The sequence below is a fragment of the Perissodus microlepis genome, chromosome 23, assembly GCF_051167445.1.
Source record: "Perissodus microlepis isolate ML-2025 ecotype Zambia chromosome 23, ASM5116744v1, whole genome shotgun sequence".
In the NCBI taxonomy this organism is placed as follows: Eukaryota; Metazoa; Chordata; class Actinopteri; order Cichliformes; family Cichlidae; genus Perissodus; species Perissodus microlepis.
Window position 1 is genome coordinate 28,432,869 of NC_140482.1, and position 25,991 is coordinate 28,458,859.

Below are 25,991 nucleotides of genomic sequence, written 5' to 3' on the forward strand. Positions count from 1 at the left end.
ATTACAAGTTTAAGGAAACAAATCTACATTATAGGAGGTTGTAACAACATAGTCACATAAGGGGAGTCACAAGTTAACAAATTTCCTGTCATACCACGTAGAAGATGTCTGTTAGATAACAATAAGAACTTCAATTTATAGCATGCTTTAATTATTTTTCCCACGGTCACAAAGTTTAAAATAAGCAGCTTTTGGAGGCCTCTAAGGTCTGACCTTCCAGTGAATCTAACTTTGAATATTCAAGCTTTCCTCACTTTCCCTTATACTGTAGCTTCCTGTAGCTTTTGTTTTCCCCAGTCTGTTTACTTTCATTGTTAAAGGTTACAGTATTGTACAATGGCTCACTTGTACATTCAACAGTGTAAAAGACTCTGGCAAGTAACATCAAATTAAAAGATAACACACCACAAATGTCCTGAAACTAAACCGAGCCCAGCAGCTATTCCTCAGCCACCTTCCCAGTGATCCTGTAGACCTCTGTCGGCCCCTGCTCTCCACAGGTCAGCTGTGTCTCTTGGCTCTCGGGCTTGTCTGTCATATCTGCAACATAATCTCAGACAAACACCTCCAGCATATTTACAAAGCAAATATCTCTCGCCATCGGTTCGCTAAACTGGATTCTGACCAAACAACAGAACTGTTACGCACCTGTGTGTTGAGTGTCTCCTGACTTCTTCCTGTTGTGCTTGTGTGAGGGGGCATAGAGGAAGATAATGGTAAAAACGTACAGGTTCCACATGCCATAGATTCCTGTAAGAAAAGCACTGTGGACTTGGAGAGTGTAGTCTCCCCAGTGCCAATGACCTTCGCTGACCTATTTGAAAAAATAAGAATATTTGAAATAATTTTTAAGAAACCCAAACATGTCCAAATAACAAATCATAAACATATTTTAAAGAAGAACAAACTGCAATTAAAACTGCTGCTCCTTAGAAGGTTAAAACTTACTTGATTTAAGATGAAGAAGATGATGGTGAGAGCAGCACATGTGAGTGTTGCCAGCATTAAAAATTTAAACCTGAAAATAATACCCTGGGGGGAAGCACACCTACAGTCAGTAAAGTAAGTAGAATTTCTGCATAATCTAGTGTATGAAAAGCTTTTTCTTTTTGTCAAATTCACTACTTTTTCTTTTGTGATTTTGATAAAAAATGAAACCTTATAGCGCAGTCTCCGAGTCTCTGGCATTGTAGGAAGCTGTTGCATTTTCCCACTAATGGTTCTGAACACACAGTGCACCATGTGACACAGGGAGAAGAAATAAAGGCAAACAGAAATCCCTGCCACAATAATGAAGGTAATATGTGGTTTCAGATAAGAAAAAAAGCTTGGATGTTAATGGTAGCCTGACTGCTAAATGACTTTTTATAATAAAGAATAGATATTTGAAGGATACTGCAACCTTACTCCTGGATTCTGACGCCCACACACTGTAGAATGGATTGCTCAAGCGAACCCCCCTTCGGTAAGAGAAAAAACAACTTAATTTTTTTATTAAATCCACACTAATAACACAAAAAATGAAAAACATTTACCTTTCACTCAGGTCAAATATGAGAAGAACAGAAGATCCAAACACCACAAGCCCAACTTGCCACCAATAAGCTGAGAGGAGATTCCTCTGACGTTGGTCCTGGTGATTTAATGAATGAAAGAATAAGTAACAACTGGCAGGAAGGTGCAGAGAAATGTGCAACAGCAAAGAAAGACCTGCTAACCATGAGGTGTTCACCACAGAAGATTATCCAGAAACAGAAGAGTACAGAGTATAAGGCGCCCTGCTGGGCATCTTCAAACAGCAGCATCCATGTCCACTCAAAGCCCATGGACAGCCACTCCACCGGCATGTCCAGGAAGGCCATTGAGAGGCCCAGAGCAAAAATTACCCTGAGCAGGACAAATACATCTGTGAAAGAAACACTTACATCCACTCTAACAGACAAATAACTCCTTCTGCTCTATTGCAAATGGAGCAATGACCTAGCTCTAGGCAATCATGCACTTAGATCAAACACTTTTCATTTCCTCTGCTTGGAAATGCTACACAGAAGTATGTTGGACTTCTGAAAAACAAGCTCTTAAAAGTATGCCAGAAGGTTTACTCGCAGTTTTAAGTTCTCATTGAGTATAAAAGAGCCAGGAGCTCCTTACAAGTAGCTGTATTGTATAACTTCACTCTACCTTTTAAATAAGATGATTTTGTTTCAGTCTGCAATAAAATAATATATATAATATAAATAAAATCAGTCCGCAGAGGCAGCAATCGCAACCTAAAGTGCTCAAAATTAAATATTCTTATTCTTATTAGTGGTAGTAGGAGCAGTAGTAGTAATACTATAATTATTATTATTATTATTATTACATTGTTTTTTATCATTTGAGAAATTATTAAATTTCAACTCAGTATTCTGACATAAAATTCATAAATATACTTAAATGTTAAAATGTCACTCTTAATCTCTCTTGCAGGCAGGCTAGCCAAAACATACTTTTCCAAAAGGACCGGAGGTCTCGCCAAGAGCCGAATCCTGTACCAGTACCAAACTGTAGCCACTGATATCCAGGGACTGAACACAGTCTTCATGCTGATCCACACTTTGGTGAAGCCTCCATTCTGGTGGATGCCCTGAGGAAGAGGAGGGTCATCAGATGTCAGAGTGCAAAATGTTTAGCCTTTGGAGATTAATTCAAACACAACATGCCGTGTAACAGAAGTTAACGTGTAGAAATTATACTCACCACTACATGGATGTCCTTTATTTCCCCGATGCCAACGTTCATTGTGTCATTCACTGGCAAACGCAGGTTCATTAAAAAATATTTGTGGACTACACTTCCCAGCTCCATGAATGGTATTGGGTCACAGTGATAAAAGCGCCCTTCGTTTTCATACGTCTGAAAAAAACACTGGGTTTTTCCTCACTAAGCAGAGAAAAGTGTAACTATTTTTCATTTCTGTGTATAACACGGAGTCATGCAGGTTTACCTTGGATACTGCAAATGTGCATCTGAGTGGCCTTTGCTCCACCGAGTGAAATTTTGTGGTCCACTCAGACGTCATGTCGTCCCTGTATGCCAGACGGGCATCGATAGTGATGACCACATCATCTTCTACACAGGCAGGAAAATTGCTCATTTTATTAGAAACCCACTGTAACTAGGAAACTACACTATTTACATTTCTGACAAAGACAAGACACACGTCTTACCAATCTGATTTATCATTTTGAATGCAATGTCAAACTGCAGAACAGCCAGCATGTATTGAAACCACGGACTCATTTCAGTGTTGGGTAGGGGTACATGCACAGCAAAAACAATGTCGTTGGCATCGAGCGTTTTTGCCAAAGGGTCGTCAAAACTGTGGACCTGCTGGCATCGATTTGAGCCCCATGGCATGAGCCAAGCACGTGTCCTGTGGAAATTGATGCATTTGGTGGCCAAGTAGCTGATTGCAGTGGTAGGACTGGGAGCTATCATAAAAGAAATCAGATATATATTGTGAAAAAAGACAGACTAAAGCTTAATCATTAAGAGCATTGGGAAAATTTGTTTTTCAGAGCGCTTCCAACACAAAAAATAATGTTAATTAGACTTCATTTTCCTAAAATTGAAATCATTGAGGGCTATCCTGCATTTACAATCAAGCTGAGTAGCTCAAAAGAACACAAACAATAAAAAATATACAGTAATGTGCAAAGAAACTCCATGCAAAAACTATAAATAGAATTAAATAAGGAAACTCTACTAGATAAAAGATGCAAAACTGCTCACCCAGGTGTAGAAACAAGCTAAACTGCTTGCAATCAAGATTTTAAATTAAATAAATGTTTAGTTTTTAGAATACATTGTACATTTATTATAAACAATTCATGCAGATCTTCCAGTCTCAGTAAAAACTTCAATATAGAGCCCACGACCTATGCTGTAACATCTAGCATGTAGTTCTTCTGATTTCGGGGTGTAATTACCAGTACTTAAAATTACTTACTGGTTCCTAAAGATAATTAAAACATATGTAAATGAAAGTGAAAAAAGTGAGACAAATTATACTGTAATCATTTTTGGCAGAGACATGCCTGTACACCACAACACCAAATCCAGCTTGATTTATTTATTTTTTCTATAAAATACTGGTAATTTAGTTCCATTTCTAAAAATTAAATGACACTTTGAACGAAAAATAAAAATATGGAACTTGGTACAAATTTGAAAACAGTGAGGAAATAATTGAGAACATTAAAGGAATGTCGCCAGCTTTCATTGGCTGGCTGAGTAGAATCTGCAGTGCAATAACATATAAGCCCATCTAAATGCACATAACAAAGAATGAATAAGATGAATTACTCCAAATAATTATTAGAAAACATTATTATTTGCAAATAAATTTAAAAATATGTTAAAAAAAATCATCTACTTACATATCAATGCTCCAACCAAGATGGAAAATATTTGGAATAATAAAATGAAGAAAACAAATAAAACCAACTTTTTAGTGCTCATCTTCTCTATGATCGCTCCTGCCATTTGTAAGAAATATTTTGGGTAAAAAAATATAAAAAGAAAGTGTTGTCCAGACAAGCCAAGTGCCCCACTGAAGCTCATCTACCTGCTCACACACATCTGACTCTCATATGGGATACGCCAGACATCAGGCTCAAACAGAGCGTGTGCAGAAGGGACAGGAGGTGGAATCATTAGGCATTAAAAAGATCAGAGAACACTGGTCTATAAAACATGATTCCTTTATTGCTTAAAGAATACAACTTTGTAGTATAGGCAAGTGAATGTGTATCACAACTAGGTTACTTATCTTTACACTGAGGATTGACCACAGTCACAATGCAAATGTTTGATACTGCACCCAAGGAAAAGGGAAATAACAAATCTGGCCTCGATATCAAAGCGTCTTACAAAGTTATAGGTTAATAATATTTAACATTATTCACACTGATCTGGAGTCAGCAATGAGAATCACAGTAGCACCTACACCTTAAAAAGAAAACAAAACACGAACTCTGGGCTGTTAGTCTATCTTTGGTTCTATCAGACAAAAATATTCAGTTTTTCAAAGGTGCAGCTAAGAACCAATACTGTGTGTAGTTCAAGGTAGAAAGGAAACAACATAATGTTTCTGAATAAGCTAAAACAAAAATGTATTTTTCATTATCTAATAGCACAATTTCAATATTCACGCCCCCTCAACTCTTCCACTGTCGAACAAATAACTCCACAGAGGGGTAAAGAAAACCCTTTTTGACAAAATGGCAAAGACAAGAGAAGAGGAATTAGATGCTCTGGAGTCGTCAGGAGCGATTCGCCTACACCACTGATTGTTATCTAGCACTATGGTTGACATAAACAAGCTAGATGGTGCAGTACCTGAAAGAGCAAACACCTGCTGCACCATTACCAAACTTCAGTGAAATGTGCCTTCAGTGCATCCACAGTACATCCAGAAATCTACAAATTACTCACAACATAACATCAAGACATAATTAAACGGAAGTAACTTAAAAAAAGGGGGGGAGGGATAATCCAAATTTTATTAACAGCTTTTCAAACCAAACAAATTTCAGGTTCTGGTATCATCATGTTGACATCCCCCTCCAACTCCATCTCCACTGTCAATACCAAATGTGCATTTTCCTTGTGTCACTGATGTGCACCAGCGGTCAAACACATCTCAAGTCTCTGTCAACAACAGCACTGGGAGGTTTGCCCGCCAACACTGTCCCAGGAAGGGATTCGGACAAGCTGAACGGTATCCTGGGATCATATGTCATCCTCTTCGTCTTCATCCTGAGAGGAACCGGCCTGTTGGGCAGCAGTGGCAGATGCTGCCGCCATCTGTGCCTGCTGGGCGGCCTGCTGCATCTGCAACCATTCCTGCTGAGCGAGTTCTGCCTGCTGCTGTCGCGCCTTCACAAACACATGAGAGGCATGAGACAGGCGAAGGTGAATGAGGATTATATCAGGCAATTAGAGAAGCTCATGGTGGTGATATCTGATGTCTAATTAGAACTTGAATATTTTAAGACACTTTTGTTTTATATGTCACTATAGCACTGAACATTGAAAAAATGAAAATAAAGTTTCTGCAACATATTACTATCGCTGAATTATACTTGCTTATACTTGTTTCTAGAAAGGGATTGAGTTAATAATTAGCAAAGTACTGCTGAAAGTTAACTAAATGGATCTGTCATGCATTACTGAACAGTATAGTGCAAATAATGTGCCTCAAGTGGTTATGTGTAACAGCCACTCAGCACACAGATGATTTAAATCGGACATGGCTTTGTTGTATTTCTCCCTAAAGGTTTACTCATTTCCTAAGGAACTTAGCCCAAAACAAAAGACCAATCACAAAAGACCTACTTCAGAAAAACTCAGATCTCTACATAATGTGAAGTTCTGGTCCAATAATTTTGTTTTTTATAACATTTCTGAGCAATCATAGTTGTGCTGGTTTGTTTAATAATTTTTTAGAACACTGTGTGGCAGCAATAAATTCACATTTTCAATTCCACTGTTTTCGCGGACTCTGAAAGCAGCACAGAATGATTTCCTCTAGTCAGAACTTCAAAAACAGCTATGCTCAGTTCAGTGGCTGTTGGAAGCACCTGGACATTTTCTAACAGCTTCTTTTTATCATTTTATTATGTCTTTGCTGTTTTTTTAAACCTGATTTTTAAATGCCCCTCAGAGTTAGACTAAATGACCTGGTGTGGCAGTCAGTTCCCTGAGCTGAATTGTGTGAATTTGTACTGTTTCTTGTGTCTCCTCTCTCAAAATCATACCTTTGCAAACAATTCCTGTTGTTGTCTGAGGAGCTCTTCTTCAGGGATGCCCAGGTTCTCCAGTCTCGAGCTGGCCTTCCTCCTCTTCAGAGCAACAGTTTTACACTCCTGCAGGACGTCTTTCACCTCCGTGATGTACGATGCGAAACCGAGGCTCTCAAGCGCTGCGTTGCGAAAGCAAGAGGCGAAAGTGTTTTAATTACTCTCTGTGGTTTAAGGCTCATTACATGGTGCTGCACACATACACACACTTTTCAGGGTGTAGGGAAAACAAAGCTGGACTCACCGTTGATGACATGCTCTGGGGAAATGGTTTTCTTCTCCGACTTGTTGCATATATCATTGGCTTCTGAGGATATGAGGTGGATGAACTCTGTGCAGCAGTTAACAACAAGCTCCCTGGCATCGTTGGCCACCCGTACATTGGGGAGAGTTTCTTTAATCATTTTGTTGATAGCTGCTCTCGGGATGGTGAGGTCGTCGTCATTTCCAGAGGAAGAAGCCATCGTGGCAGTCGACGGGACAGAAACCAGGGAAAAAAGAAAGAGAAACTCCGATACTCGACGGAAGGAAACTGTTACGAGGCCTTCTCGGGTCGGCAGAATTAAAATATAACGGTCAGGTCAAGACAACGTCAACGCAGAGTTAAATGTCACATAGGAGAGTGACGTTCCTCCAAGTTAGCCGGCTAGCTTAGCTAGTAGCTAATAGTTGAAACAATTTCCGCAGAGTGGAGCCTTTGTGCGGAACGTGGTAGAAAAGAAACCGTTAGAAAACGCTAAAGCACATACACCATAAAAGAAGACAAAACGTTAATACTGTGGAAAGTGCTTAGCTAGCTAGCAGCCAGGCTAGCTAGTAGCTGTGGTCCCTGTCGCCAGAAAGCCGCAACGCAAAAGACAAGTGAAAGCGGAGAGCATGGCTACCGCTAGGCTAACAATGAAGTGCCTCTCGCATGGCTAAACAGTTAGCTGCATAGACACAGAAACAGGACACGCGTGCCACAACACTGCCTGTTGTTCTACCCTGCATCGAGAGATGATTTGGACATTTTAGATCAGCAGAAACATGGTATCGATTCGTTTATACGTTTGAAATGTGGGCAACATTAGCTTAATTCAGTCCGGATGCAACGTCAAACAAAGAGCCGGATACCGTTCTTCTTCTTTGGTGTTTAAAGCCTGTCTGAATCGCATTGCTGTGGCCTTGTGGTATTTGTCGTCCATTACTGCCCTTAGAAGATATGTTTGGAGAATTAATACAGATGGTGGAAAAACATCGAGATCAAAACAAATAAACTGAATATGTGCTTTTTTACATTATCTATATATTTTGATGGTAGCTAATATTTCGTATATAGTCAGAGGACCGAATCCCATATGCACCTCACATCCAAAACATAAAAGACGAGACCAATCCATAGCTGATTGTGTGAGTTTTATATCCAGGTATGTTTTTACTACATTATCTTAAAAAAAATGAAGCTGTTGCCAATCAGATGCTTTCCAGATGGTCTTGTTGTACCCATCTCCCGAATTTCACTTTTTTGTTTGTTTTTCATATTCACCATTCCATAATACCTGTTTCCATTGATCTTCAGTCCAGTTCAGCAATTTCTCCCTGTGTCCATAATTCCAGTGAAACCTCTTCTAATGAAGCTTCTGTTCATGGATCAACTGATAGTCTTTGCTGGGGGGTTTTGTATTAAGGACATGATTTCCAGAGACTTTTCATCTGCTGTACATAGTTTTTCAGACCTTCCACTTCTTCTTTTGTCCTCCACTTGTCCAGTTTTCTCAACAACAACAAAAAAAGCACACAGTGCAATATGCCAGGTTTTCGCCTAATAGTTCAGTGGGATTTATATTGTTGGTGCAACAACACAAATTATGTGCTTTGGTGACAGGCTGCTAGTAACAAAGTGCCTAAAGACACCGTTTAGAATGGGTTCTTTGCTAAACTGTCTGTTATGTGTTTACACAACACTGGTTCGTGTAGTGAACCAGTATCTTTGTACAGTACTGTATGTTACCCTCGTGTGGTAAACATAATTATCAAGAGCATCTCTTTTAACCCTGTTATCTCCTCCCCGGAAGGGTACGTCTGATAACGTGTCTACTAATGCTTTTTCATGTATATTTTTCAGCACAAGCACAGATCTTGCTGAAACAAATTTGAGCCGCAGTCATTTATGGCCCTATTTCTGCAATAATTATCTATTTTATTTTTGGACTTATCAGTGTTCAGCAGCATCCAGACTGGTTTCACAGATGTTTGAATTTCCTAATAATTGTTTACTGCCATCTAGTGTCCATCAAGAGAATACCAGCTTTTATTTTATTATTTTCTTTTTATATTCTAACATGATCAATTTTCTAACCAAATCCTGTCAATATCCTACAAAAAATAAATAAATAAAAGTTTTCTCACATTAAAGTCCATGTGGCGCGAGGCTCAGAATTCAGCGGCTATATTCCAGATTAAGCCACGAGTAATTATGTTATGTAATCCAGCAGATTAAGATAAGATAACCTTTATTAGTCACACACAAGATTATGTAAGATATACATAATCTTCTGACACTGTAACAGAACCCATTAACAAAACAATGCTTTTAAAAAGACAAAAAGTTCATAAATTAGTCGTTATAACTCTGACCTACCTGATTTACTTTGATTTAATCTTGCTGTTCGTATAGCTTTGCTTGCTTCCCATATTACACAAGGCTCAAGGGCTTGTCAACTTAAGACAGTTATGCCACTTGAATGCACCAGGGTGTGGTTTAAACCTGCAAGAGCTTACTGCCACGTATGAAAAGAGACTGCACTGTCATGGCATTTCATAGCTTTATTTATTTCAGGGAGGTAACACTGCTAGACAATAACAGCCAAATATGCCCATGTCACAAAATAACAAAGATATGATGTGATTCAGTTGTTCTTCTCTAACTTAAAACTCTTTCGGCTTCTCCACTGCAAAAGCTTGATGAAGTTCAGGCTGGCTGTGAAGACCTTGTCGTGTTCAAACACCATTTTGTAAAACGTTTCAATCGGGAGGTCACCATTTGGGTCAGCGTACTTGAGTGTGGTCATAGGGGTATAGAGAGTGTTTGTCTGGTGCCGGAAAGGGGGATTATCCATGATGAGGATCTTGAGGGTGTGCTATGAAGAAAGATCATTCATAATATAGTTTATTGCTCTTGTAGTGCATTAAAGGTTAAAGGTGAAGTATTTGCCGAACGATACCTCTGCCACGTCCTCAGGAGTCTGTCCGAGGGTTTCAAAGATCTGTTTGTAGTTCTTTAAGTAGACATTTGTGAACATGTCAGCAGTCACTTTGTCTGCTTTGCTGAGATCAATCTTTAGGCCCTCGTCATAAACCTTACGCTCAAACTCGGTTATCACTGGACCTGGCTCTATCAGGCTGATGCTGAGGAAGAGACAGAAGAGAAGAACATTAAAAAATCTCTTGAAATAGGAAACTGAAATTCAGTGCACAACTGTGAAAGGTAATTAAATATTACTTTCATTATACAGGAAACTTTAGAAACCACACTAACATTCAGTTACCATTTGATACTGTGTTAGAACATGCCTAAACATCACAGTGTTCTGTGGTTCACATATTTTCCTCCTAATGGTGCAGAAAGTGCTAGGTGTTGTTGTTCAATATGACTTCACAAATATACCAGATGCAAGGGCTAGTTTTCAGGTAGTTACATTTTGGTTGGCACTTTTTTTCTCTCACAAACATGCTAGTAAAAGATGAACAGGAATAAAACATTATAGACTTAGTATCTTACTTTAGACCAAACCTCAGGGCTTGTATTGCTAGGCTTTCACAAAAGCCTTCCAATGCAAACTTAGATGCTGCGTAGATATCGTTGAATAAAATCCCTGAAACAGGGAAAGAAGTTGTGAAGCAACTGTCTTAAAAAATGTTCTCATGATCAGCAGGTGAAGCAGCTCTTACCCTGAATCCCCATGACGCTGCTAATGACCACAATATGACCCTTTTTCCTTCTCTTCATGTCGGGCAGGATTTCCTTCATTAATCGCACAAGTCCAAAGAAGTTGGTGTCCATGACACTTTTCATCTCTTCAATAGACTGACACTCAATGGGTCCAATCAGACCCATCCCAGCATTACTTACTGTGAAATAAGGTCACACAGACACATATCATTTAAATTTCCACAGACGGTCGAAAAGCCAAATTAATACTGTTTCGAAGCAAATGGTAGGAGCTTACTGAGAATGTCTACCCTGCGCTCAGGCAGACTGTCCACGCAGGCTTTGATGGAAGCCTCGTCACATACGTCCAGCTGCTTGATCTCCAAGGTCCGGCCCAGGGTCCGACCTGCTGCCTCAACCAGAGGCTCAGCCTTACTCAGATTTCTCATGGTGGCATAGACTACAACAACAAAAACTCATCTGAAGCTGTTGTGTTTTTATTAAATTTAGAACTGAAATTAAAATTTTACATTACATTTGAGAAACTATCACAAAAATAATCTCCACCAGGAGCAGCAAATGTGGATTTTTCTCAGATTTCAACTTTCAGGTGTTGCCTGTTACATCAGTACAACATGGTTACTAGTTACTCAGGGTAATCAACAGACCAGGAGGACCATTTCTTCCATAAAACATGTTTAAGATAAAAACTGTTGATGGTGAGCTGTATGGATTGTTTCTGGAACCAGAGTTAAAAAAAAAAAAAGAACTTGTCAATATTTTGTTTGTAGAAGAAACCCATCACATATTGATAATGTAAATAATGTGAATTTTATCAAGTTAATATCCTTCTAGTGAATGGTTTCAAACTGGTATTACATTTACACAGTTAACTTTAATGAATAGTCTGCAAAGTATTAATAGTAGAAATTATTGAGCCAGACACAGCAGCCATGTAAAGTTCAAGGAAAGTTCAAGTACATGTGAGATGGTAATATTTTAAAACATCCTACACACTTCCAAAAAATTCAAAAAGAAAACATATTTTTACACCATTATGTGCTAGTTTTTTTCACATAGTTCCTCTAAGTTCTCTCATTTGAAACATTTTCAATCACAATTTAAATACATTATATTTTTCTTTGATTCCCTTTGATCCCTCCACACCTGACACAGAGTTTTGAAATATAGTCAACAGCCCCAGCTATCTTAGAAAAAGTCTGTTAAAAAGTTACCCATGAACCTCTTCTTCTCATCTTTTGCAATATGGACAGCCAATGCGAGGCCAATCCCAGAGGAGCAGCCGGTGATGAGTACCACCTTCTGGTTCATCGTGCCTGGTTAGTGCTTTTCTTGCAGCTCCAGCAGTAGAGAATAAAACGGGAACAAAAGAGGAGAGGCAACACACCACATGCGGGCACTTTTAAAGCCCCTTCCTTAATCAGAGGTTTACAACTCAGCAAAAAGCTGTGTGCACATGGTCTGAAGATTAGTATCATTCGTGGCATTCACATGGTGCTGTTACATGGTGAGGATTTAGGCTAATGATAAGTCCAGTTGTAATATGAAGAAAATATCAGACCTATAAGCAAAGTGCATCATCTTATTTAAATAAAATAAAATACAATCAAACAATGGTGAAATATTTTATTTAAATTTGGAATTTCCCACAAATTGTTTTGCAACGAAGACAGCAAAAGGTACATTTTTTTGTAAAAATACAGAGAACTTAATTTGTGGTTTTTAAAAGAATCTATTTAAAACACAGTTTTCAAAATAATTTTGAGTAAATTGTAAGGTCACACTTAATCTAGACAATGTAGTGGGTTGGGTTTTTTAAGTAGATGTAAAGTAGATGAAAAAAAACATTCATTGCTGTAGCAAATAAAACTTTCTCAACATTGTATTTTTTTTTTACTGTAGGCTGTGAATTATTAAATTCAGTTTTTTAAATATGTACCCTACTGCTCAAAGTTTTGAGATAAAAAATAATTTTTGAAAATTAAAGTCAAACTTGATGAGAAATGCTATTAATATTTAACATGAACATTGTTTTTTTTTTAATATCTATGCTGACACACACACAGGCCCGTTTTCACCAACTGCCATTCATCTGTTGTAATAGCACACCGAGTCACCTAAAGCAAGTCTATCCCATTAAATCCATTAATCATTCAATTACAATCATCTCAGCACATCTAAAGTTTGTGAAGCTGAGTCAGTGAGTTTGGTTATAGTCTCAAGAAAAGAAAACAAAAAAATAACGTGTACTGCTTTTACAAAACAGGAATAAGTGGCTCTGACTGGAAACTAGAGAGCACAACTGAGTAGGACAGCTAAATCAGAAACCTTTTGGTTCCAAAACAGACACCTCACAGGTCCTTAAATGACAGATTCATTAAATGATATCTCCAAGAGCCAAATTTTGTTGGTTTGTCATGAGAATACCTAAAGCTGTTGTATGAAAATTTCAGTTATCTGGTCATTTTCTCCTATAGCCTCAAACAGCCGTCATTTATTAGAAAAACTTTAAGATGATACATTTGCTTTGGGTTACACATGTTGCTGGAACACAGCACTGACAGCTGCTGAAAAGAGCCTGAATGCACTTACGTAGATATTGCCTTAAAAATCAGTAATTAATCATTACTTCTCTTCTATAACATTTATGAACATTTTAATGTTATTTTGTGTAAAAGCCAATGTACTTTTCTTTCTTAAACAGTAGCTTGACTATATATATTTTTTTTTTTTACTCTGAAAAAATGGGTTGGAAATCAGATGGGTTACGTTTTAACCTGCACCACAGCTTCAAGCACATATTTGCATCTGCACTTCACCTGCAGAGAAGTTCCATCTTAGGTGCCAATTTATGCTTTAAGGTCAACAAAAAATGGCAAACATCAAAACTATCCAGATTTTTCAGAGATGCTTAAAATATGCGTTTATTCCAATTTAATTCTACTGGGCATAAAGATTTTGGGACCACATCTTTGGGTCCCAAGCTTGGAACCATCCGGTGAAGGACGGGATCTCTTCCCCCTGCTTAAGGATGGTGATGGGGGTACCACGGCGGCCAGAGGGGTCTGAATCCACATATTGTTTGGCTGAAAGGAAAGCAGGATGTATTTGTGAACTGAGGTCTCTTCTGTACAGTAGGATTAAAGGGCCATTCACTATAGCCAAATTCAAATTGGAGCTAAAATTATAAGAAGAGTGGTAAATTTAGAAATGAATGTAAAATAATATTATTTAATATTCTTTAAAATTATTCAGTCATAAATTTGCAAGATTAAAATCTTAAATGTCCAGCAAAAATATTTTATTCTCTGAGAGTAAATCAACAAATTTACAAACAACATAATATGAGAAAAAAAGTCTTAAATTTCTGAGATTATAGTCAAATTTTGGAGAAAATAATTTTGTAAATTTGTAACTCAATAATCTCAAATATTAATCTCAAGAAATTGTTTTTAGGTAAATTTGGTCATTTCCTTACTCATAAATTTACAATAGTTATCTCAAATAAAATATATTTGCTATCAGAATTAATATCTATAATTCATGCCTTATTTTCTGGGAAAATGATTCCCTCTATATATGTTTTTATTCTCCCTGAATTGACCCTGTTGCTGTATTTCTGTAATTCCTTCTCATGTCTAATAGTTTTCTCTTACCCATCTTAGGTGATTCAAGTTTCTCCGTTTCATTTGCTTCGTTTCCAATCCAAACAAAAATCTGATGGGAACAGTAATCAAAGAGCTCAAGGATCAAAAGGAGGAAAACATCAACTAGCTACAACTCGAGTCTTTCATCAAAAGTGCTTTTATACCTGATCCCATGTGTCCAGAATCATGACATCATCAGTTGCCAGATCAATCTGTGAGAAGTCCCCGGGAACTTCCTCAACCTGAAAATTGATCAGCACACAATTACAAAGTGGCCATTTAAAAATTGTTAAACTAGTTGGTAAGAAAACAATATAACTGTTTATATAACTACTTACATTTAAAAAATCTGATTGATGAACACTTGAATACTCACTGTTAGCCTGCCAGTTTTGTTTGAACATCCAAACAGTCGTGGTTGTCGGACCACTCCCTGAAGAGCCTTGGACGTCTGGTATTCTTTCTTACCACCCAGAGAAGCCCAGAAAACAGCTGGAAACAAGGAGAAAAGGACCGTTTTCTACTGGGGACATCTCACAAATACTACTTTGTGGAAATCAAAGCTCTTTACCTGGCTCCTGTGTCTCCTCCACCCCAGTAGCAGTTCCTCCAAGGAGGCTGGCAACATAGTTAGCTGCAGCCATCTCATCTGAACTTGCACCCTTTCCCTTCCACAGGAAAAGGCAATCAGGAGTCTTCAGCACAAACACATCATTGGTGTTCAGAGAGGATGCAGTGGGCTCCACCTGTGTGGGTGTGACAGAAAGATAGGGAGGAGTGGTGGCATCTGTTCATTATAAAGAACCAGTTTATTAACATTCAGTGTAATAAATGAGGCTGACCTCAACAGCTCGTGTGGTATTGTTGCCGCTCTTGCGGATATGAAAGAGCCGTGTGCTGCTTGGCTTAGTCTCGCCACACTTGCGGGATGTCCCACCCTGATGGATGACCATGGGCTTGTCCTTAAACAAGCTCACAAGATGGGGGGGTTCTTTACCTTGAGTGACCCGAACCTGCGGAGATACAGCCACACAGTCATTAAAATTGATTAGGAGACTGATCCCAGACTTATCTCTAAGTACAGCTGGGAGGTGGTTAATAGGAGCTCAGGGTAAAGACTGAAAACAGGGGACAGCAGTTCCTCTGTATGAATGTTAAAAACATCCACCTACCTCTTGTTCTCCAGTTTGTATACTAAGCTAACAGCTGCAAGATGCCAAGGAGGTCATGTTTTTGGTAGTGTCTGCATGCACGTCATCTTGTCAGTTTGTAAACACAATAGCTCAAACATTTTTGAATGAATTCTGATAACATTTTGTAGGTGTGTTGAGTGGGGTCATGTTAACACTCCATTAAAATCTGGTTTAAATCCACCAAAGTCTTCAAGGTCAACTTAATGATTTGTTGGTTGAAAATGGAAAAAAAGCCTGTTAATGTGAATGATTTTGCAAGTGTGTTGTGTATTTTATTGCTTCTGGTTCATAATATAAAAGATGGATCTGAGAGTTGCATCATTCCTTTCACTAACTGTTGCCAGGTACTTTTATTTCTTAACATTTTAACTCTTACTTGAAATCTGGAAAAATCTTACCTGTGTTGCTACTCCATCCATGGAATCATCCAGCTTGACGGTGAGGAAGGCCGAAGCAGTCAGTTCATCCTGAGTGCATTTCTGCCCTTGCCTACAGCGAGCAAAATTAAGCACAATTAAATATGATATTCACAATTAAGGCATAAAAGTAATGTTTCAAAAACTCTTGATTCTCTCAGCACCCTCACACAGCTTACAAAAACACTAAATACATAAACTGACTACCCACAATTATATTTTATTATTTTACCACAAGTTTAAGAAATCATTAATGTTGGGGGTTTTTTTTATCACGTCATGAAATTTCAGCAGTACTATAACTGGTAACTGTTTTCATTCTGTGGCATCATCATATCAGACAGACAGAATGGATGTGATGAAATTTGTTACATTTACATTCCACTCTCAGATTATATTAATATTGGCACTCATTTAGTCCTAGAAACATTAAAACTGCTTTAGGCTGATTCAGAAGGGGTCGGCATAGCAACCTCAAAGGGGATTGTGTCTCCTCCCAGGATTTTAAAATCATTAATGGGTCAATGTGTATAAACCCTGCCTAACATGCCTGCAATTGAACAATCCCACCAGCTTTGATCACTTTCATTTATTGGTTCATCTACGAATTCTGCATCATATTAAAGAGTGCTTGAAGATAAAGCAAAATTTCTCTATATCAAACCCAAACCCTTCATGGATAAAAATCTTGTTACAAAGACCAGTATGCTCTACAACTCAATGGCTTTACTTCTGTGTGTGTTGTGTCACAAGTTCATATCATGCTTACATTTTTCATTTACCTAAACAGAGAAAGTGAGTACCAAGCCAGGAATATTTGCCTTGTACCCCTTAAAAGACCAATTCTGCCACATTGAGCATGTTTTACGCACCAGGTGTAAATGATGTGCTTCTCTCTGCCTCCACTGTTGTAAGAGTACAGCACCAAGTAACAGTCACCTCCAAAGAACTGTCCATAGGTGGATTTGTCCACTGCTACCTTATCGCCTCCTTCCACACGCCAAATCTGCAGACATCCACCAATGTTGCATTTACTTATTAATTTTTAAGGAAAATAAAACACTGTCAAGCTGGTTACTGTACCTGAACTTTCCCAGAGCCATCATCAACCACGCCATACTGGGCAGCCATGGCGGGGTTGTTGTGGAGATTGGATGGGTCGAAGGGAATCTGCTCCACCTTGGCAATACGACCAACTGTGTGGGTCTGCCCTGGGCCTGTGATATTCCCTTCAAACCATTTGAAGAAGAACTGCTTAAACATGGTGGGCTCGCTCCCTGCTGGCACTATCAGGACCTGCACACGACATAATAAACAACGAAAAACATGTTAAGTCATAAACACAATGAGATAGCAGAAGGATGAAGTTCTGGCAGCAGATGATCACTACATGCTAACATTACCTGAGTTTTACTGGAGTAATTTTTGTCTGCGATAAACTTGTCAGCAGCAGCCTTCGCTGCTTTGCGCTCCTCTTTGCTTGCTTTCTGTCCTGCAGATTAAAGTTTGGTACAGAGATCAGAGGTTAAACTGGTCAAATCAAAGTCAATGACTCATGTATGTTTAACAGTAGAAACCATCAAATGGTTCATTATGATTCTTTTAAAAATTGTGTAACTCTGTTAAAATAAATCCACATCATTACATATTTCATGAATTTTTTCCTAAAAAGGGCTTGTTTATCAAACAGGAAATTTGGGGGTCTGTGGGAAAAAGATTTATGACCACATGTACCTAGAACCAATGAGGACATAATTTTGACCTTACGGAAATGAATGTAATACAACAAAGGGTTCACACTGGGTTGCCTACACATATTTTCATATGAAAGCTGCTCAGTGACAGAGGGGGTATAGCTCAGTGGTAGAGCGTTTGACTGCAGATCAATAGGTCCCCAGTTCAAATCTGGGTGCTCCCTGTTCATTTAAAAGTCATTATTGCAATTGACTATGTGCACGTTAGCATATGCTACTTCCGGTGCAGAAACTCCTGTGGGGAGCTTTGTTTCCGGTGTCCTATTCACGCCCTGTTTACGTTCCAAAACAAGTTAAGCAAATGAATGAATCAAGCGGCGATTTACATTTCTATAGATGTCTTGGGCATTTACCCAATATATCTGTAAATGATGTTCATCGACTTGTCGATATTTTTTCCCCGTGCCTCAGAGCAAAAGAGAAAATGGATTCAAATGTTATATTTCTCAGCTGTCCCTCGTTTATCGCGGGTGTTATGTTCTAAAAATAACCAGTGATAGGTGAAATCAAGTAGCCAATTTTTTTTTTTGACGGTGCAAAACGTTTGGTGGACATCGTGGACGTACAGCACTGCACTTCAGAGTCACACTGCTAGCGATCGATGCAGCGATTCTGTACTGTACAGGAGAGACGTCACGGAGGAGATCGTCTGCAGCGATCAGGACGCAGGACACAATGTGACATAAAAAAAAACGTGCAAACTTGCACTAAAGCGAGGTGAAAGGTGAACCGCGTTATTAGCGAGGGACCACTGTAATTTTGAAGGTAAGTCACAACATACCCTTCGTAAATACTAATGTATAGAAACCCTTACCAGCAATCATTCATTTTTTGTGTGGCTTTTTTCACGGTTTGTTAACATGCTGCATAGGTGTGTACTTGACTAGCTGATATCGACATAACGGGGAAACATCTGGTTTGACTATTCTTCACCTGTAGTTTGAATGCTGAACATTTGCCTGTTTAAATCATAAGACCAGTCACTATACAGAGATGTGCTTCTGAATGTGGACGATGTGTCTTCTGCTGCAGTAATGCAGTTCTGCTTGTGTTGAGTGATGTAAACAACTGATCGATCTAAACTCTTTAAACGTCAAAATTGATCATTAGATTTTTTATGACACAACAGTGGTGAGTGTTCCCACCTTCTCCTCTTTGTAACTTAACGCAATCTTTCCGTTTTCGAGTTTTGGACATGATTTTGGAGTATATCTTCGCAGTAGCGATTGACCGCAAAGTAAAGCTACCGGAAATGTACAACCCCACATCCGGTCTCAAACCAGGAAGTTAGCATTTTCTCGTGCACAGGGTCAATATGATAACTTGGAGTGTTATACGTTTATAGTAATTAATGTATTTAAAATTTATGTTTTTTGTAGACAGCTATGAGGTCAGTTATGAAATATCACCAATGAGTTGTTTGATCTGTTTCACAATGAGCTCAAATTCAGTTTTAGCGTTTCCTAATAACAGTCGTATTCTATAATTATTTGTTGCACCTTTTTGTTTATTAGTTTATTCTAATACACATTTTATCTGTACAATCCATACTGATCCACATGTAAAAATGAATATTAATTATATTTCTTATTTGATGACAACTAATCTTCAAAAAATGGGAAATTTTTCTTTCCCAATATTGCTGTTGCAGGATGGGGTCAAACTGACACCCACTGACAGTACTTGGGGTTTAAAATTCTTCTGGGTTCTAGCGTTAAACAAAGAGTTTAACGCTAAAGAGAGTTAGTAACAACTTACTCCAATGAGCAGAGACTTGATTAATATAGTAGACAAGAAGTTGTAGAAATAAACAGATGTAAAAACTTAATACCTTTCCAGACAAATATATTATTATTCAATCCATTGTCCAAGATGTAGCAATCATTCTGGTTGAGCATATCTTGTTTGAATGGGTTTTTATCAGCCACCAAAGATGTCTTCATGGTACCAGCAGCATCAGAAATCTAGACAGCAGAGAGATCAGAGTATCTGTATTTGTCATCTGAATGTCTTATTTACAAGGATCATGTCAAGGGACCATACACTACTGTTGAAAGTCTGACAGAGTCTTAAATAATCTCTCATATTTTCATCTAAACCTTGAAATGATCCCATAGTGTTAAATTCCAGAAACCTATACACAATCCACACAGGAAGGAATGAAGAAAATCAAACATTTAAGTTTTTCCTCTATTGTTAGCTAGATCAGATTCATCAGAAGCACATGGTATAGTGGCATTAACTATGCTTGACTGCCTTGTGTACGAAGCAATGCACAACGCAGGTAGGATTTCCACTGAAGCAGCATTCAGATAAAACTGTATTACAAAGAACAGTTGAAACGTTTTAATTGATTCATTAGAGGCGTGTTGAGGGAAATCACCTTGCAGCCACTGCACCTCTTTTCAGCACAGTGAAATCAAACTCAGCATCAACTCTGCACTTGAATGAGGGCTTCAGTTTTAATAGGCTTTTCCATGACAATATGAAGAATCTGTGGAAATTGTAGCATCAACCACAATCGCGCAGACTACAGGTAAGAGAGAATGCAATCAGCAAAAGTCTTGCCAGCAGAAGGCTGTGCAGGGGAGATCTCAGTGCATGGATGGATAGCATCAGGGGTAATAAGAAACCCACCATCATTTATTAACCTATACTGTGCTAAACACTTAAGATGGGCTGAGACTTTTAAGAGCATTTCTTCCTCAATCACCTGATCTCAACTCCACTGAATGTATTTTGGGCACATGAAGACTGAGAAACCCCCGAGGCTCTTTAAAACACAATGGCAGGATAACATGGATAATCAGGTGTTGCAAAGATTTATAGCGTCCATGGAGCTTGAGGGCTGCAAAACTGGAGCAAATCAAATTCGTGGACATTTTTTTTAGAAATAGAACTTCTGCTTTAAGCTGTTCAGCCAACATGAAATTTTGCAATAGAAATGCCTTTTACTAGACTAAAAATGAATACAAGTAGAAGTTTTTTCACTGCTGCTCCTTGACTTTTTGGGCTTCTCTGTATGTGTGTATTTACCAGATAAAGTGACGCCTTGTTCCTGTTTGTCTTTTCAACATCTGTATCACTGCTTCCTGGTGGGAGATCAGGCTTGGGTCCAAGTACCTATAATGAATACAACATTGTACTTAACATCCTCTCTAGCCACCAAATGAGACAAATAACTTATTTGTTACAGTCACAATGATTCTAAACAAGGAGGAAGTCACTAAAACTTACCTTTGTCACAGCTTCTGGCTCTTTACCTTCATCAATTGTATGGACTTCACCGCGGCCATTTCGCTCATTATCACGAATATCTCGGGCCATCTGAGTGGTTTTGAGCTTCTCAAAGTGATTTGCTTCACTGCCAAACCAGCAGTAAATGTTCTATTAATTCACAGAGAAGATGCAAAGAAAAGAAGAAGTAAATAAGGTTGAGATGACAAAACGCAACATCTAAACTCTGTGCTATCTCTGTAAAACATTTTAAATTGTAGATCACCTTTCCCAGATCAATGATGAAGGAGTCTCCTTTGTTAAAGCTTTGCCAGGACAGATCCTTCTCAGTTGCTCTGACTGGTCGACGACCTTTCAAGTGCAGCAGGCGTTTGACATCTACATCATTGGTTACCACATGTTTAAAGCCTGAGGCAACTCCACCTTTCTGTGTTAAAAAAAATCTGAGTTATGCTCTGTGTAAGTGATCTAAGCGCATAAGTTATGTTTTTGGTAGCGTACCGTATAAAGTACCATATAAAGATTTAAAATATTGTGTCACATCTGACCCCTGACCTCTCCTGCAAGGCCAATAGATTGATAGGAAGCCAAAGTGATACTAATGCTAAATACAGCTTTTTAAATCTATTTCTTACTGACATTTTTCCCCCTCCTGGACTTCTGACCTGTTCTTCAAGGTCAAACTTTAATAAAAATGTATTTTATCTTTAAAACAGTACTTAAAATTCTACTATATTTGTACTGGCAAAAGTAAATGACACTGGTATACTGGGATCTAAATATCACATTATAATTTCCATCCAAGTAGCATGTCTTCTTTGACCTGTGTCCTCACTTTTAAATTTTAGATCTGCCTTTCTTTCAAGTTGACTGAAAAACATGTTATATCTTTAAAGAAAGTACTGTCAGTAGAAAGAAGATGACCTGCCTAGTTAGTTAGAAATAGACTGTAGTATAATATAATATAATAAGCTAAAGTTATTCATGTCCACTTATTTACAAATCAATAGCTTTTATCCATTACCCACTCCTGTATAATCTTTTAGTAATCAAGGTACCCTTAACTGATATACAAAATACAGCACAGTGAGCTGCTTATAGAGGAGGTCTGCGCTTTCGGAGTGCTTTTTATATGAACTTTTTAGAAAGCTGACACCGCTGTTATGTCTGTAGTTGCTCTAGTTGCAAGAATTCACTTCTTTAAAGTCAACATAATCTCTAAAGATCACGCCTACTCGTTTGTTTACACTGTGCACAAAATGTCAGCAAATCCTACCGCTGACTGGAAAAATACATAAATAAAAGGCAAGAGCAGGTATGGCAAACCTGACAGACAACTAGCTTTGTTTCTAGGAAGTCAGTTCCTAGAAACAGTCCAGCACATAAATACACAGTATGCTAAACATAAAAAAGGATGTAGTCTTTGATTCTGAAAAGTGAAGCAAATGCAGATGCTTTGAATTGTCATGATGATTGAAAACACAAATTTTCGTGCCATTTTCACTCCAATAAGCACTGTTTTTATTCATATCTCAATAGTTTAAGTAGCACAATAGTTGGACCTTTTTTCGCTCTGTGTTTTTATTTTATATACTAGTCCTTTAGTTCTTAACACAGTTTCATAACCCAGTGCTAAGAGGCAGAAAAACTAGTTCGTAACCAGGATTTCCCCTCTTTCAATGAACAGGTGGTGTAAAAATGCAGGGAATCTTCTTTATTGAATTCCACCATCCATTTAGTTCTGGTCCTCTAGTTATCATACTTATACAGGATGATCATCAATATGCAATAAAGTAATAATTTCTTAAAAATAGTTCTAAACCCAGTATTACTTCTTGTGACAGCTTTGGCTATGGTAGATAGGGGTTTAGCTGCATAAACATGTGGCTGACAAATATGCACGAATGATATGAAGCAATCATGATAACATCGAGCATTATCTCAAACAGATGTTTTCAGGTCGTAGCAGGTCGTAGCAATTACTAAGGCAGTTCTAATGCTGGAGATTGATCAGTGAGTCTAAGGACCCTGTTAAAACTGTGAACACATAAAAAAGAAGTAAATACAGAATTAAAAGATGGTGCCTTAATTATTTAAATGGTTTATGCTCATATATTACATCTTCAAGGAAAACCAGGTGTTCACCAAACTTCTCAAACCTGAGGCTTATAGAATGTGTTCTTTAGAATAGACAGCATGACACCATAATATTCAACATAATATTTTAGGTCTCCCTGACTATCTAAATGTTTTTAGACTCAAATTCTCATAATATAAAGAATGATTTCAGACTCTTGTATGTCGCCATGTTTTGCCTCTCCTTTTCCAGGAATTGTGAAAGGGAAAAATTCTTTGGGGCCAGTGTGTATCACATGATAAACAGAGAAGGTGTTATAACATGCCTCAAATCCTGCACACAGTGACTATACTCCTCTGCTTGTCCTGAAAAGACTTGCTTATGTCTAAGGGGGGGGACGACCCAGTTTAAAGGACAAATTCGAGGAAGAATGATCATTCCTTTTCCTATGACAAACAAGAGCAAGGTCCCAGTCAGACTAGTCACTCATTTTGGAGTCGCGTGGGTGGTGAATTATGACTTTTTAGAGCTGTTTCCTTGCCTGAAGCTATAACAGTATATTTACAGAGTTGACAGACATGCAATAAACTGTCACAAAGTCACAGTCATGGTTTGGTAGCTTAGACTCACAACTTTTACCTTTCTGAGGCAAACAAATTCAAATGACTTATACCACCATAAGTACGCATGCAAATTTCACCTTGTATTTGATGCCAGACTTGAAGTAGCCCAGGAAGGTGGTTGACTCTTGGTTTTGAAATTCATTGTACTGGATTGCAGCTCCTTGCAGGTGGTCATCCAGCTGAGTTATGAAAATGGCAGCTGCCCCACTCTCATCCTGGGAAGCTTCATTGCCTAAGATAAAAAAGGATGGTAAATAAACAGTGTGGAAAATGAAACAGAACATTGACAGGAAGGGAATTTAGCTATTAGGTTGTCAGCAGAGAATCCAATACCAATCCATGAATGAACATTGTATGAGGGAGCCTTGGTGGTGTAAAGCAAGATGTAAGCATCTCCGGTGAAGAAGTCTCCATAGAGTGCAGGGGGCACAGGTTTCAGATCCATGTTCTCCACCCGCCACACCTGCAGGCCAGGCTTCTTCCCTGCAGTCTCAAACTCTTTGTGTGCCATCGTGATGATGAGGACCTGAAAGGTGATTTGTCTTCATTAAAATCTTCAGGTCACAGCAAGGCCAACAGCTACCATTATATGACTTTTGGTTGGCAAAAAGAAGCAATTTTCACATCATTCTCTGACAATTTAGAGACTCAGCAATGAAAAGAATCGATTGTTGGAGCCCCAGTTTTATATATAAATAGATATAAAATCTGCCTTCATACTGAAAGCTGCTGATCCCCACTTTCTTTTAAAGCCATCTGTAGTTCACATCACAACATTTTATATTACTATTTCAGTTACTTTTCATTGAATCCATGTTTATTAAGAATGCAGTTTTTCAAGAACTTTTCTGCAGTATCTGTTACTTAACCTGTAACGCAGGTGCTTGCGCTGCTTAATTAAGCTGCGGTCGGTACGCATATCACAGGGTGTGTCTGCTCTCAGTGGCAAACTATAGATATGTTGTGGGGGAACGAAGAGCCGCTCCCAACAAGCAACCACAAAAGCAGGCATTTGTAGGTTATCTTCTGCCTGTATAATACGGTACTACTACCTTGTGCAGTTTTCTACCCAACCATGTAAAATATGGACACATGGAAAAATGCAATAAACAACAATTTATCGACGAAATTTATATTAAAAGCTTAACCAGTAAGAAGATAAGCACGTTTATTCACGCATTCTCTCTTTATCCTCAACGTAACTAGTTACAGACACTGAAAATAGTTTTTAGTTTGACTTCCTTAATGCAAAATGAGGAAGAGCTTTTCTAGAGTAACATGCTTCAGCATTGTAAGCATCGCTTTATAAATGCTGTGTGAAAGGCTAACTGCCAGCGAGTTATTAGCATTCGTTCTGCAGCACATAAGAAAACTTTATATTACCTGGTATAGACCGTAGACAGATGTTGGGTGTTAAGAAGATGCGCTGCTGCTCTTCCAGTTCTCCGCCCTGGTTTCCTGAGCTGTCCTCTGCTATATAGGCTGGACAAACATCCGCGTTGAGAGAGGCGTGTCAGTTCGCCCATCCCAGAACAGCGGGTGATGGAAAACAACGCCCTTGAGTTGGTTTAGTTGTTTGGAATGCTTTTTTTTTTCGTCTTGAAAGCCCAGTATGCAGGTCAGTTTCTTATTCCCCCTTCCCTGTTTCGATTAAATTGGAGCGGTGGATTTCTACCAAATTCTGCCAAATTTCATTTTTTATGTTATTATCTATGTATTATTTATGTATCTTACAGCTTTAGATGCTGAATACTATATAGTTTGTGAAGTGTAAAGTGTTCTCTGATTATAGCCCTGTTTTGGGCAGTGCTAACAAAGTTCCACCTCTTCCAACATTCATGTCTGAATGTTCATGTACCAGCAATACTGGTTGTACAACACAACAAAAATAACTCAAACAAAGTCTCTCATTTTACTGGTGGGGGGGGGGGGGGGGGGGAATATTTATTTATTTTCAATGCAACACTTGAATGACTGACATTTAGTTTTATGGAAGAGGATGGTTTGAATGGAGCCACCTTTGATGAAATCCATGCATTTATCCATAAAGTGTGTGCATTATGTGTGGAAAAACGTTTAACTTTTATTTAAGCCAACATTTTCTTTTTCATTGACAAATTCATAAAGTCATACTTAAGAAATACTTGGAGTGACAATTAAATCCTTATCTCATATTACAAAACCTTTTCAAATTCCAACAAAGTGGTCCAGAAAAATATAATACAATACAATAACGTATCAAAAGGATCAAAAACAGGATGCTGAATC

The 25,991-nt window shown here is 38.3% G+C and overlaps 4 protein-coding genes and 1 non-coding gene across 6 annotated transcripts; 1 reads left to right on the forward strand and 4 right to left on the reverse strand.

The window, feature by feature from the left end:
* Positions 1 to 130: 130 nt before the first annotated feature.
* On the reverse strand, positions 131 to 4,619 carry LOC146361684 (protein wntless homolog). Its single transcript, XM_084921283.1, has 12 exons — positions 4,422 to 4,619; positions 3,210 to 3,473; positions 2,987 to 3,111; positions 2,740 to 2,907; positions 2,490 to 2,626; positions 1,719 to 1,887; positions 1,536 to 1,633; positions 1,408 to 1,460; positions 1,159 to 1,280; positions 949 to 1,032; positions 649 to 814; positions 131 to 540 (listed from the first exon to the last, which is right to left on the reverse strand). Exons 1-12 carry the CDS (start codon positions 4,603 to 4,605, stop codon positions 440 to 442), a joined length of 1,671 nt encoding a protein of 556 aa, XP_084777409.1. The 5' UTR covers positions 4,606 to 4,619; the 3' UTR covers positions 131 to 439.
* A 110-nt stretch (positions 4,620 to 4,729) lies between these two features.
* On the reverse strand, positions 4,730 to 8,021 carry dr1 (down-regulator of transcription 1). Its single transcript, XM_084921286.1, has 3 exons — positions 7,090 to 8,021; positions 6,804 to 6,967; positions 4,730 to 5,922 (listed from the first exon to the last, which is right to left on the reverse strand). Exons 1-3 carry the CDS (start codon positions 7,307 to 7,309, stop codon positions 5,776 to 5,778), a joined length of 531 nt encoding a protein of 176 aa, XP_084777412.1. The 5' UTR covers positions 7,310 to 8,021; the 3' UTR covers positions 4,730 to 5,775.
* A 1,195-nt stretch (positions 8,022 to 9,216) lies between these two features.
* On the reverse strand, positions 9,217 to 12,087 carry LOC146361686 (retinol dehydrogenase 8). 2 transcript variants are annotated; one of them, XM_084921285.1, is made up of 6 exons: positions 11,991 to 12,081; positions 11,054 to 11,494; positions 10,776 to 10,955; positions 10,606 to 10,699; positions 10,049 to 10,232; positions 9,217 to 9,964 (listed from the first exon to the last, which is right to left on the reverse strand). In XM_084921285.1, the coding sequence occupies exons 2-6, from the start codon at positions 11,202 to 11,204 to the stop codon at positions 9,734 to 9,736; spliced, it is 840 nt and encodes a 279-aa protein (XP_084777411.1). In that variant the 5' UTR covers positions 11,205 to 11,494; positions 11,991 to 12,081; the 3' UTR covers positions 9,217 to 9,733. The 2 variants fall into 2 exon arrangements, with proteins under 2 accessions (XP_084777411.1, XP_084777410.1); XM_084921284.1 differs by having other exon boundaries at positions 9,218 to 9,964; positions 11,054 to 11,215; positions 11,991 to 12,087.
* Positions 11,991 to 25,217, reverse strand: scinla (scinderin like a). The gene is made up of 17 exons (XM_084921282.1): positions 25,107 to 25,217; positions 24,057 to 24,249; positions 23,801 to 23,955; positions 21,289 to 21,450; positions 21,024 to 21,173; positions 20,823 to 20,909; positions 19,618 to 19,750; positions 17,436 to 17,524; positions 17,116 to 17,328; positions 16,905 to 17,038; positions 16,015 to 16,105; positions 15,266 to 15,436; positions 14,995 to 15,169; positions 14,800 to 14,915; positions 14,588 to 14,665; positions 14,433 to 14,493; positions 11,991 to 13,862 (listed from the first exon to the last, which is right to left on the reverse strand). The coding sequence occupies exons 2-17, from the start codon at positions 24,232 to 24,234 to the stop codon at positions 13,717 to 13,719; spliced, it is 2,139 nt and encodes a 712-aa protein (XP_084777408.1). The 5' UTR covers positions 24,235 to 24,249; positions 25,107 to 25,217; the 3' UTR covers positions 11,991 to 13,716.
* Positions 17,879 to 17,950, forward strand: trnac-gca (transfer RNA cysteine (anticodon GCA)). Its single transcript has one exon. It is a non-coding gene; the product is annotated as a tRNA-Cys (tRNA).
* Positions 25,218 to 25,991: the final 774 nt, after the last annotated feature.

Coding starts and splice junctions, on each gene's coding strand:
- LOC146361686 (XM_084921284.1), bottom strand. CDS start 12,087: ATGAACCAGAAGGTGGTACTCATCACCGGCTGCTCCTCTGGGATTGGC. Junction 10,956..11,053: donor GCGCAGGGTAGACATTCTCA/GTAAGCTCCTAC, acceptor CTTATTTCACAG/TAAGTAATGCTGGGATGGGT. Junction 10,233..10,605: donor GCCCTGAGGTTTGGTCTAAA/GTAAGATACTAA, acceptor TCTCTTCCTCAG/CATCAGCCTGATAGAGCCAG.
- scinla (XM_084921282.1), bottom strand. CDS start 24,234: ATGGCACACAAAGAGTTTGAGACTGCAGGGAAGAAGCCTGGCCTGCAG. Junction 20,910..21,023: donor AGCCAGAAGCTGTGACAAAG/GTAAGTTTTAGT, acceptor TATTCATTATAG/GTACTTGGACCCAAGCCTGA. Junction 14,666..14,799: donor ACAAAACTGGCAGGCTAACA/GTGAGTATTCAA, acceptor ATCAATTTTCAG/GTTGAGGAAGTTCCCGGGGA.
- LOC146361684 (XM_084921283.1), bottom strand. CDS start 4,605: ATGAGCTTCAGTGGGGCACTTGGCTTGTCTGGACAACACTTTCTTTTT. Junction 2,908..2,986: donor GCACATTTGCAGTATCCAAG/GTAAACCTGCAT, acceptor GGAAAAACCCAG/TGTTTTTTTCAGACGTATGA. Junction 1,461..1,535: donor ATATTTGACCTGAGTGAAAG/GTAAATGTTTTT, acceptor CTCTTACCGAAG/GGGGGTTCGCTTGAGCAATC.
- dr1 (XM_084921286.1), bottom strand. CDS start 7,309: ATGGCTTCTTCCTCTGGAAATGACGACGACCTCACCATCCCGAGAGCA. Junction 6,968..7,089: donor CCCAGAGCATGTCATCAACG/GTGAGTCCAGCT, acceptor TTCGCAACGCAG/CGCTTGAGAGCCTCGGTTTC. Junction 5,923..6,803: donor AACAGGAATTGTTTGCAAAG/GTATGATTTTGA, acceptor GTGTTTGTGAAG/GCGCGACAGCAGCAGGCAGA.